The 13,232-nt window shown below is 34.5% G+C and overlaps 1 protein-coding gene across 2 annotated transcripts in view; it reads right to left on the minus strand.

Annotated features, from left to right (window-relative positions):
• Nucleotides 1-5,738: 5,738 nt before the first annotated feature.
• LOC131161664 (protein LEO1 homolog) overlaps nucleotides 5,739-13,232 on the minus strand; it is a 71,059-nt gene continuing 63,565 nt past the window's right edge. The window contains exons 8-11 of one of the 2 annotated variants that reach the window (XM_058117583.1): nucleotides 8,871-8,978; nucleotides 8,494-8,532; nucleotides 6,858-7,009; nucleotides 5,739-6,032 (exon numbers count right to left, since the gene is read on the minus strand). In XM_058117583.1, the coding sequence (XP_057973566.1) occupies nucleotides 6,875-7,009; nucleotides 8,494-8,532; nucleotides 8,871-8,978 (282 nt within the window). In that variant the 3' untranslated portion in view covers nucleotides 5,739-6,032; nucleotides 6,858-6,874. The remainder of the gene's footprint in view (nucleotides 6,033-6,857; nucleotides 7,010-8,493; nucleotides 8,533-8,870; nucleotides 8,979-13,232) is intronic. The other variant, XM_058117593.1, reaches the window with a different exon arrangement.

Here is a 13,232-nt window from a genome sequence, read left to right on the forward strand (position 1 = left end):
GATCAAAGCTTGTACAACAAGCATGTGATAAGGTTCGACTCATCAGAGATAGAATCAACGCAGCTCAAAGCCGACAGAAGAGTTACGTCAATAACGGCCGCAGGAAGTAAGAGTTTGATATCGGTGACCATGTGTTTTTGAAGATAACTCCATTAAAAGGGGTTATGAGATTTGGGAGGAAAGGTAAACTTAGCCCTATGTTCATTAGCCAATTTGAGATTTTAGATGAAGTGGGGCTGGTTGCCTACAGGTTAGCTTTACCACCTGTATTGTTCAAGATACACGACGTATTCCATATTTCCATGTTGAGGAAATACGTTTCAGATCCTTCTCATGTAATCAGCTATGGTGATTTAGAGCTCAATGATTCACTAGTTTATGAGGAGGTATCGGTACAGATTTTGGACAGGAAGGAGCAGGAATTGTGGAACAAGAAGATTCCTATGGTAAAAGTTTTGTGGAGAAATCACGCAATAGAAGAAGCTTCTTGGGAGCTCGAGGAACAGATAAGGCAGAAATATCTACAATTGTTCCAAGAGGTTTGGTCATCACCGGGTAAAATATAAGTAGTTAGGTAATATTTCTTTTGCCGGTACATGTAGTAGTTTAGTTAGTGAGTAGCCTTTTAGTTTTGGGGGAAATTTTTATTTTATATATGTAATTTCCTAAGACTTGGAATGTAACCATGGTATTCCTCCGTCATAAGTGAGGGTAAGTAATAAAATAAGTAGACCAGTTTGCCTTTAAGGGATGATGAATCATATGAATAGCAAATTTTGAGGACGAAATTTTATAAGGAGGGGAGAATGTAGTGACCCAGGGAAATTGTAGTATTTAAATAATGAAAGAAAAGGGAAAAGGAAATTTAATTTTAATATTTAAATAGGGACTTGTCGACGAACAAAGGGGATTCATCGACGAGAACACATGAGAGGCTCGTCGACGAGAAGGTACCGAGAGGATTTTATCGCAGTTCTGAATTTCATCAACGAGGAGTAAGCATTCGTCGATGAAGTGACGTGGCTCGTCGACGAAGGCCAGTGTATAAATAGACCTAAACTTCATTTTTAACTAAAAATGCTCGCTCAAATCTCTAATTCTCTCTCCTCTTTGATTCCTTACCCTTCTCTCTATGTTTTTGGGTCTGTTTTTTATCAAATCAACGATCCGAAGCTGCCACGACACTCCTGGGGAAGTTCTCTACAAGTCTGCCAGAATGGATCGTCGGTGGGGCTAACTTGAATTTCATCCCAAGTTTAAGGTAATGCATTTTATTTAGTATTTGACTTTCCTACAGTTGTAAAAATTGTAGTAGTCAAGAAAATACTGAGGTTTTGTTTTGGAAGATGTTGATTTCAAGGTGTTGAATGGGGAACCCTGCGGGTGTAGGACTAGTATATTTTATGGGCTTTTTAGGAATCAGGTAAGGGGATAAACTAAACTAGTTGTTTTCATGAAAATGTATGTATAATCTTATAGCATTTTTAGGAAAATAAATATATATATATATATATTAGCATTATGTTTGGGAAAATACTGCTGTAAATGATAATATATTTTAAATGTGTAATACCCAGTTTGTGTGGCATGAGTAGAATTTATTATGAATTACTATTTTTTGGAAAAATGTTAAATGATACAAAGTTTTACTATGATATACCGGCGTATGGGCCGAGAGTTTTTATATGGTATATCGGCGTACAGGCCGAGAGTTTTTATATGATATACTGGCGTACGGGCTGAGGATGTTCTTACATGATATGTCAGCATACGAGCTAAGCCTTTTATATGATATGCTGACGTACGGGCCGAGCTTTTTATTTGATATGTAATACGGCATACGGGCCGTGATTGATAAAATACGAAATGCTGGCATAAGGGCCAAAGATTTTCATATTATGTTATGAAATGATATGATGATATTGACTTGACAATTATTATTACAAGATAGCCATGTATCACAATTTGAAAATATGTTATATGTTATCAGAACCTAGTTGGCTTGGTTTAGGCTTACACGAGCACGGTACCGTAGCTATATGATCACGATCATGATATGTTAGTGCTACCGCTAGCCGTATGGGGCAGTGGGAGAATGGCATTTGATGTGTTTTATTGTAGTATTGGCGCCCCTAGTGTATGAACCAGTATAGGTAGACCCATCATACTTACAGAATTTTGCTTTTGATTCAACAGTGGTCAGCCAATCATTGTCGGATCCCACCTTCGGGCCGCACAACCCAGACATGTGGGGGTAAGACATGATACCAACCAGCTAACCTTGAATGATTGTTTTTGTATTATTATTATATGAGATGAACTATGTTTATGGAAATCCAATATGTTCTACCATGATATGATTGTATACATGTTTTTCCTATATGATACAGATAGTTTCACCAAATATGTTTATATATTGTTATATGTATAATACGGAAATGCTCATGTTGTCACACACTAGTATTAGCTTATCTTCCCTTATTGAGATGTGTCTCACCCTAAATTATATGAACATTTCAGGAGCCCAGATAGAAGAGCGGATAAAGCTCCGCAGCGTTAGTGTTCGATAGCCCTACCTTACCTGCAGGGTAAGTACTTGCTAGGGTTAGACGGATTTTTGGGTGGCGACCCTAGGACTATTTTGGATATTTTTGAAATGTGTATATTTATATGATGGTTGTAGTAAACTCTGGTTTTGGGTTGTATGGTATTTTGATTGTATAGGATTTCACGTTTCTTGCTGCTTAGGTAATGGTGATGAATTTCAAGTTACCCCTGGTACCTTGGGTCCAGGTGGGTTATGGTTTACCATTCTATAAAGGTCGCGGGCTCCCCCACTTGTCTCTCATCTTGCCCAAAGGGTCCCCTTCTGTTTGTTAGGTAAGCTCTCCTTCTGCTCTTCCTTGGTTGCTTTATTCCATTTTTGTGTGGCATTGTATGTTTGTTTTGTTCTTCGTGTTCTTCGCTGTTTGTTAGCTTTGGTGCAATCCTAAGAGGGGGTGAATTAGAGATTTAAAAATTCCTCCTAGAATAAACTAATCTAGCAACAATATAATGCAACCTAGGAGCAGTCCAAGTATATACGAAATTGTAGATATGATATATTAAACAATTTTCAGTACATGCACCACAATTTTAGTATTTCTCAACAAGATACAATGTAGTGTCAATCAGATATGCAGTATAATTAGCTGGAAAATTAAATCAAACACAAAGCAGAATATAATGTATGAAATGTAAAAGTGACACCGAATATGATATCAGGGTTCGGTCAATACTACCTATGTCCTCGCCTTGATAAATTAGTCATTTTTTGTCTATTGGAGCCTTTTTGCTGGTTAGACTAGTTGATCACTTACTAGCCATTAGAGAGGGAAAAAGGAACGTTGCAAGCAAGTTTGTCAAATCGGTCAAGCGCTTATACGGGCCAGTCGATTGCCTCTAGCCTTTTCCTGGATCGATTGACTGTGTTGACCGCCCCCAGTGGCCAATAGATTTCCCTTGGCTCAAAGGTCAGGTTCAATAATCTTTTGTTCCCAATTTTCCATTAAAAGTACAATTAAGCTATGTCATATATTTCCTTATAGTTTAACAAGTACAATACAATTGAGAAAATAACAATACAAACAAATGAGAAATTAACTATTCAATTCTTCAACTTCAATGACTTTAACCTAATAGAAAACCAACTTAAGCACAAAGCCATTAGTCCATAATAGTTTGCCATCATCGAAATCAGGTTAATGAAACCATGAGGCTAACATGTGTGACTTAAATTATCAACATGGTAAATTAAACAAACTAAAAATATGAATAACTATTCTTATTGGCCACGTTAAAACTGTTATAGTATTTACTTTCAGTTTCATATAATAAACTACAAAAGAATAACACCTTCAAGAAATTAACTAAAATCATAACAAAATTGGTTGTACATATTATCAATAGACACTCCATCATAAATTTTTTATTTTAAGATAATTTAAAAATCATTAACTCTTGGTTTTGTGTAAACTATACAATGAATATAACTTTATTAGCGAAGTAAAATGCCTATGTTTGATTGTTGAATAGAAATAATTTTAGTGTAAATTAGTTTTAGGTTAGCTTTTAGTAAGTTAGATAAAAGACAATTACCTACACAGATGCTGGTGAAAAAGAATTAAACCTTCCTTAAATTTCAAAAATTTTAGAGACCTTTTATGAACTTTAGCAAAAAGATGTGGACTTTACTTGAAGTTCTAAAAATCATATAGAACTCCCTAAATGTTTGATTTTTGAACACTAATACCCACTCTATCAATTTACTATCAAGCCCAAGGAGGCGGGTTCTAACTGTTTTTAAAATCAAACGTTTAGGAAAGGTAGTTTCTTCACCTTTTTAAATCACAAGGGAGCTCTTCAACTTTTTGCTATGAAATTTTTGATATTGTAGGGCAAGTTAGTTTCTTTTGCTTTAATAACTTAATTAGTTAATCACATTTGTGGAGTTGAAGATTAATTTAAACCTATTGTTGCTTCAATTCACGAACTAGTTATCAAAGCTTCATATAAAGTTGATTTTAGAATGAAGATAATTTTTCTATTAAATTGTCACATGCTATCTTAGAAGTAATTTTATACTCTTTGTTAATTACATTATATCATGTCATCTGTGACTATTTTTTATGGAATTAATTTCATAATTAAAAATTATTTGAAATTTGCTAATTTAATATTTTATTAACTCAATTTTCATGATAGCAAATTCTTGGTAATAATGTTATTTGAGGTTGAAATATGTATTATAAGATTCAATCAAACGGATTAATAAGCTTGAAGATCTTTTGTTCACTTGTTTTAAACTTATATCCCTTATTGTATATGTTTCAATGTCATGCATGATAACCATATACAAAGAACCTTATTTTCTAAACTTCAAATATATTGAAAAACTATTTAGGTTCGAAAGGAATTCAAAAGGATTGCATTGTCCAAAGTGCAAGTCAATCAATCTTGGATAGGTCCATTGGTCTTGCAAGAAAAATTGAGAGCTTGGCTTGTCTCATAGATTGAACAAATCTAGGCAGATTATGTCAAAATGAATAGAAATAGACCAACCAACTCAAAACCAATAAATTGACTGATCAAAAGTGCTAATCATACTTTTATTATCCTAACTAGAAACTTTGTAACATCCTATAGTTCACATGTGGTTCACGAGATGGATTAAGGTGGGAATAGAATAGTTATAATTTTAACATTTTATATACCAGAAAAGTGATACTAATCAAAGACAAATGACTGTCGAAGTTAGTTTTTATCATAACGAACACATAATAGTGTAAGAATAGAAATTTCCTTGTAAATTTTGGAAGTAACATTACTTTAAATAGCACTAGCTTTAACATCACTTGCTACTAATTTTATTTTATAAAATAATGAACTTCTACACAATGACTATTCCATTCCCACCAAATTTCTTTACACAAATCAAATATGATGTTGGTGAACGAAAGGCTTAAGGCATCAAATACTACCCCAAGTTTAGCTCTGCATCAGCCACATACTCATCCTGCCATCAAGGAGGAGTTCGCCCCATGGCAGTGCATCTGGTGGCTGGGATATATATATATATATATATATATGATGTGACCCTAATAATTGTTGATGCAGAAATAAAATTGCCCTAAAGGAATCCAGCAGCACCAGGAAAGACGCATTTCCAGGCAAGAATTTGGCAACACAACATCTCAAGGTGATAGTAACAAACTCTGACCATACTATAAATGAGAAACTGCGTACTGTCTTTGGATGCTCAGGCCATCCAAATTAAACCATACCCAAAGGCAACATTTATCATTCACAACGTCAGATGTCAAGAGAAAGGATGCTCACACCTACCTAGACACTGAAACTCACCGGTATAAAAGGGCAGTTCAAGGTTTTGTATTATCCAAACAGAAAGTATATAAAGATTAACATGTACTGAAACCAAGAAGACAACTAAACCATTAGGAGTTGCATTCTATCATTGCTCTTCACCTGGTTTCCTGCAAATAATAAATAAATATAATGAAAATAAATACCTAAAAGCAAATTACAAACGTCATCCAGTAGAAATATATTATTAATAAACAATAATCTAATAAGATCTACCTTCACTTGACACGTATAGAAGTGGCAAGGGTTTTATTGATTCAGGATCAATAATATTTTGTACCCTCAATATGGCAAAGTCATACCCATGAGATGAGAGTCCCAACTCCCAACTCAGCTGTACAGCCACCGATATTTGATCATTTCTTCTAAAGCCAGGTTAAAATCTTTACAGGCATAGACTACTAGTAAAAGGTCAAGTAACTACAATTTTCAACTAGAAACCTTTTCCACCATCAACTAAGGAATGGCAATGAAATCCAGAGGCTAAATTTGGATACTAATCTAGCACTATTCTATTTATAACAGATGTAAAGAGAAATGTTGTTAAATACTGCCAATGTTTGGTAAAGAGTAACTAAGTTTATTCACTTCTATCAAATGTCGGGTTGGAGAGTACTTATCCAACTTGGAATTTAACTAAACAAAGCAGTCTTGGATCATAATTTGCCTAGTACAATGCTATTCTGTTAATAAGTTGACTTTTTGTTGACAACTTGATATAGATTAGGAAATGATAAGAGATAGAGCGCATATATATATATATATATTCTTTACCTCTTCATGAAAAGATTTTTTCTTTTATAAACAAAGAATTTTATCAAAGGTAGGGAGAAAAAGAGCACAAGAAAAATGACGAATAAAATCAGGGAGGATAACAATAGCAAGACTATATGTTTCAAAAGTGTTGCCTCTCATACAATATAAGTATTACTTACAGCTGCTGCAAATTTTATCACTCCTCATCACTCTCATAAACAATAGCCTTTCGGTGACCAACAACTATCTTCTTTGGAGGAGATTCATCATCTAATGCAATCCTCTTCCCTTTGTTTGCTGCTGCAGGTTTTTCTGTCTCATGCATTGGTTCCTGAAAAAAAAAGAAAAAAAGAAAAAAAAAAGAACACTAATTACTCTTGCAGTAAAATATTTATTACAATTTGAAAAGATCAATAACTTGTGGGAGAAAACACCATGGTTATATACAACTTAATTCATTATATCAATCACTTAAGATGCCAACAGTACCATTATAATGATACGCAACTCATGCAACAAAAACTGACATGCTCCCAAGAAAATGGTAATTTAGGTGGACATTGGGTATGCAGAACCATAAAAATATCTTGAACTAAAAAAGAGGCTCCTCTATTTCCTGATAAAAGTGAGACACATATGGTAATGTATAGAAATAATTCACTATATTGATTTTTTCTTTTGCCTACTAGGCATAGGCTGCATGAAAGGGGGTAAACCGTCCCCCTTCCAGAACCCTTTCCCATCCCACCTGAGGTTTAAAGTAGAAGTTCCAACAAGGAAATGGAATAACCAAACCATAGTCCCATGATCAAACCACTTTCTCTAAGGCCGCCTGAATTTGGTGTATCATTGAAAACACATAGGTACGCATAAGAAACCTTTATCAAACAATATTAGTAGTACAACACTCTTTCAACAAGTAAAATTCTTTCCTTTCAAGTAGCAAAAGTTAAATGATACCTAGATATGGCAGGAAAATTATAATGCTTCTCAGTTTAAATTGAGTAAAAGCACAACAATTTTCCTAATTTTGAAGTTTTGAGCATCAGGTTAACATACCAGGGCATCCAATATTTTCACTGGAATACCCAAGTTTGACCCAAGTTCAATCCAGTGGCGGCACCTGCCTCCCACTGGAAATAGAAAAATCATTAAGTCCTACAGTAAGTTAGCTACTGTTCCAAAAAATACATTTATTCTCCAACAGCTCCACTAAAATTCAAAAAAACAAAAAACAAAAAACAAAAAAGAGTTCCACAGCTAATTCTACAATTTTCCCATTTAAAATATATTAATCCATAAAATAGCACAAAATCTTGGGCCATTCAATACACAGTTCCAAATTTTCCTACAAATACAATGGAAATATTTCTTCAATTTTTAAAATAGGGTGCTCCAACTAAGAAATTCTGTTGATTCAACATTAAACATCTCTAAAAACCAAGCATAATATCACATGGTACAACATTATTAATTATTAGAACGGAAACTATGCGTATGATATTTATGTTGGAAGAAATGGATGAGAAATTTCAGAAAGGGTCAAAACATTCAACCTTACCTTTTTGTTCTAATTTTAACATGCATTAATGACATAACATGAAAAAAAACAAAAATAAAAATAAAAATTGTATTATCAAGTCAGCTCCTTCCTTTCCTACTATAAGGTCAAAACTGGCTGAACAATTCTTCCTGAAAATTTTGTCTGATCATAGGATCTTAAAGATATTTTGGTATATATATTCTGGATCTAGAACAAAGAATAATGACATGTCCATTATGCTGAAACAAACAGTCAAGCGTGTCTTGCCATACCTTATCTATCCCCTCTAATGCTTCTTTTCCCATAGCCACCTGTATTGGAACAAATTTTCATTTTGAAAAGTAAACTTAAAATAAGATTATGTATGCACAAATGCGTATATGATGTATGTATAAAACAATATAAATGAAAATGTGCTCTAATTTGTATCCCAGTGCATTCATAAATTAACTGTAGAAAATTAAATTATTAAGTCAAGGGACATTAACATAAATAAAGCACATAAAGTCCCAGGAATATATACGCATTCATTACGTTTAGAGCTTTGGCATGCTTTTGCACAATAAACAAGCAATAAAAGGTTAACTTGTATCTTGGGAGCAAACTAAAGAATGTTCAGCCACCAAACAATGTAAATATGCTGCAGTACCTTGTTTGCATTTTCCTTTTGTTTCTCAACTTCAGCTTCTTTTACAATGTCATCTTCGAGGGAACGAAGAGCAGCGGAGCGAGGGTCCACATAATCCGGTTCAACATCCTATGCAACAAGAAAAAGAGTGAGATAAATGACAAGGATTTTTTTATTGACTCTTGTCAAATTATTTCACATTAAAATCAATTCCTCAAATTTTTGTTCCTTTCTAAATGTTACCGATGCTTTAGCTGGAGTCTTCTTCATAGACTCCATCGAATATTGTTTAAAGAAATTTGAGTGCTGAGGCCAAAGGTCAGTTGTAAGTTATTCCATATTTGATTCCACTCTCTATGTCTTCGTTATTAACAAATTAGCGTGTACTAAGGCCAAAGGTTAGTTTACAATTATTCCATATTTGACTTCATCCTAATTTAAATCTACTCAGTTAGCAAATATTTTGTTATTTTTGAAGCCCTTCAAGCTTAGCATCAATAACCCATATTAGGAATGTACTGGGAGACATTGGCCGCATAAGGATAGTTTAGGTTTTAACCTTAGGAGGCACCTTTTTGGAGGAAAAATGATGAGGCCCGCAAAAATTGACAATACCTCGTTGGAGTTGGGCTGAGTTAGTAATATTTGGTATCAAAACCACCTTGGTGTGAACACCATGCCAATGGATCTTACATGGAGGAATGGGTCTCAACACTGATGTGGACCAATTTGATGAAGATGTAGATCCCACATTGGGCGTGTACTAGGAAGATCATGGCCATATACGAATAGTTTGCATTTTAAATTTGTGAGGCATCTTTTGCGGGAACTATCATAAAGCCCAATAAGCCAAAGTAGACAATACCTTACCAAAGTTGTGCTGATATTGATGTACTTACATTATAATCATTAGATGCATTATAAAATGCATTTAATTAGGATGTGTATAACTTACTATCAATCTCTATAAAGATGGGTTGTTTGCATTTGGTGAGTGACTAAAGAATATGGATTGGTCTCAAATCAAGATTATGAAGTCGAGTCCTAGCTTTTTTAGTCCTTGAGAATTCCTTGATAGCCTTTGTTAAGGTTCCAATAAAAGACGGGATAGAGAACTTTTTCATAGTGAAAACTTCATTTCAAATTTATGTGAGAAATTTGCTTTATTAGGAGCTTACTAACCAACTGCCCAATTATTTCCTTACTCCATTATGAATTCTTTAGTATGATTAAGAAAAAAAAATAATATTATCTTTTAAGGATTTAATCTAGGTTTGTAGTTTTGCTAAATAAAAAATAACATATCAATTTAAAAGAATGTTGCCAAATATAAAGAGAACATTTTTGGTAAGCGCTTTCTAAAAGAGCAACACAATGGTCAAGGCACATCTATCTCATTGGTTTGGGAAGGTTAGATGTACCAATTCTTGGCCCAATGAAGGGGGAAGTTGTTTCCGCATGGTTAGGGTTTATTAAAAGTTTTGAATGCATATTTATATCTTTGAAAAGCCTTTTTTTTTTTTTTTTTTTATGTTTTGATCTCCTCCTTGAAAGATATTCATTTTTTCATAGCACTAAGTTTGGCATGCCTTCATGTAATGACCTAGTTATGACCCTAGGAGTTTCCAATTTTGATCTTCCTCTATTGGAACATATCAATTCTTTGCAGCATACATTTTGGATGAGAATTGGTATAATAACTAAATACTTTCGCAATGATTCCCTAACCTTTCCACAGCCATGCACACAAACACATGCATGCACAAACGGATTTTAACGGTGTTTTCAATCCCTTCGACATAAAAACATCCAAGATTGGGTGGGTTCTTCAATAGATCTTTTTGCAAGTTATTAACACAATATTTGCAACACGTTGATGATTATGAGAAATGCTAACTCATTTTCAAGTTGGTTGAGGTTCACAATTATGCTTCTATTCATGTCAATGGCAGAGATAAGGGAACATAACTTTAACCCAGACCCATTACTTACGAATGCTTCCAACCAAAATAGCCTTTTCTTTTTTTGTTTGGGCAATTGAATTTAGAAAGAATCATAGGAATAATTTAACATTATGAAGCCCCACTGCGCCCAACTGCCCAAAAAAGTGCATGTTGGATAGAATTTAGGCCAATGCCTATGCATCACCTTCTCCTTTATTGTCCTTACTTTCAAAACATGTGGTCATCATTTTTTCTTTAAAACTTTAGAATGGCTTCCAAAGATGCTTGCATCTTAAGGGTGAGCCAAGCTGAGGCCAAATAGGATTTGGTATTCTTACACAAAGTGGCTACTCTAGTCTCTAAATCAAGAACCAATGCACTCGCTCACACTTGATAGGCCAAGATATTTACTTGCATACCTAAAAATGGCATCTAGGGCTACCCTATTTTTGTGAATTTTAACTTTTCCACAGGTGTTCATGCAAGAAAAGTATACCAAATGGGTAAACAACATCAAAAGCCTATCTCACGTTATGCAGACTCTCACATGGCTTTAGTTAGTTCCTTCTATGTGAGTACATTAGTCATCCTCATGGCTTATGAGAATCTGAGGTCCTTGCTACCCAACTTGCATAATAAGATTACATTTGGTTTGTAGAGTGAAACGGGTAGGAATAGAATAACTATTGTGAAGGGATATACTAGGGGTAAAGTGCTAGTTTAAGCCAAATGACAATGCAAAAATTGGTATTACTCCAACTTACATGGAATGTACCAAGAATAATTCTTCCTAAATCTCACCATTGGAATGTTTACTCCTATGCTATTCCACATTAGTTGGAATAACACCAAAAGTTACATGGTTATTTGACTTTGGGTAACAATTTTATTCTTTTGGCAAACTATCATACCCTTGTACAATAGATATTACATTCCCACTAAATCAAAGTATCAAACATAACACAATATTCTCCTTTTTCGACATTCTCACTATTTATTACAAGTTTTTTGCATTAACATGATTTAACTTGATCAAGGCTTCATTTTATTAAGGTGGACGCAAAAGTTGCTTTGCAAGAGGCCTCTAGTACCTTTGTCACCTCCTTTTAAAAAGGATAGGCAAGCAATGAGGTGTTTGATTGTAACAAAGTGGAATGTAAAACATTAAGCTTTGCTCCTATAGATTACCAAAAATATACGCCTTGAGTGCTAGGAATTTTTGTTCCAAATTGAACTAGGTAAAGTGCAAATAATGGCTCTCGATTTGTCATGAGTCCATATTGTTTCACCACAAAGTAATGAAATCAAGGTCCAACACCTTTCCCCCCTTTTCCTTGATCAGGCAAGCCAACAAGGTGCACTTAATATCTACATCCAGAACACATATGCCATGCACATCCTTCCTGTCCTTACCCACACCTTCCTATTTCTTTTCTAAATATAGCAACCAAATGCATTTTGCCATGTAACCATATCCTCAACCATGTCCAATTCTTCTACATATTCATGTGGTTATTCAAGAGGCAAAGGGATGAGTTTGCAATAGAACTATCATACAGGGAAACTATTGTGAGGACATAGTGTCCATATGCCATGTAGCAAATGATCAAAACATGTGGATGAATGAAGTGCAAGTCCTCCAAGATGTTATGTCCAAGACCTATTACCAATTTTGGTTTGTTCATACCAAAATGAACAAAAAAAGAGCATACACCCAGCTGTAATGAATTTTGAAGCACAAATGTGATACCCCTAAATGATCTTTAAGTCCGTAACAATTAATTGGAGCAAGCACCACTATGAATTTTGACAGTTAAGTTCAAAATTCTCATTGCAACAAGCAAAAGCGCAAAGCTCAGCCAACAGTCATTTTTGCTCCTCCACTTTAGTCCTACCAATCCGTACAAACAGCCCTCAGAGCAGTATGAGAAGTAGCAGTGTGGATCATGTGATTGAACAAACAAAAACACGAGCATCCAAGCCAATGAAAGCCTCACGAATCAACTATGACTAGTCCAATCATTTCACCCAGTGAAAACTATTGAGTAACAAAGCATATCTCAGGAGTTGCATCCACTTCCAACTCATGAGACCAGTAGAAACAAAGAAAAGACAAAGAAATTGACTAGGGATTTTTTTCCCCTATGGAGGAAGATTCCTTTATTGCGGGAAACATGGTCACTGTTTGAATTGAAATGCATAAACTGCGTTGGTGATAGCCATTCAAGAAATCAATGAAAGAGAATAAACAAGAAAGGAATGAATTAAATTAACGCTCAAATCTAACTGATTGCAAAAATAGAATAGACAATAATTGCGCTCCACAAGATGAAAGACTAACACTACGCCCACAGACTTACCAAAAGGCAGTCTATTAACTTACTATATCAACTGCAGTTGGGACTAAATCAATAAATAGTACAAATACTGAATGATCAAT

This window comes from Malania oleifera, chromosome 1, assembly GCF_029873635.1.
Source record: "Malania oleifera isolate guangnan ecotype guangnan chromosome 1, ASM2987363v1, whole genome shotgun sequence".
In the NCBI taxonomy this organism is placed as follows: Eukaryota; Viridiplantae; Streptophyta; class Magnoliopsida; order Santalales; family Ximeniaceae; genus Malania; species Malania oleifera.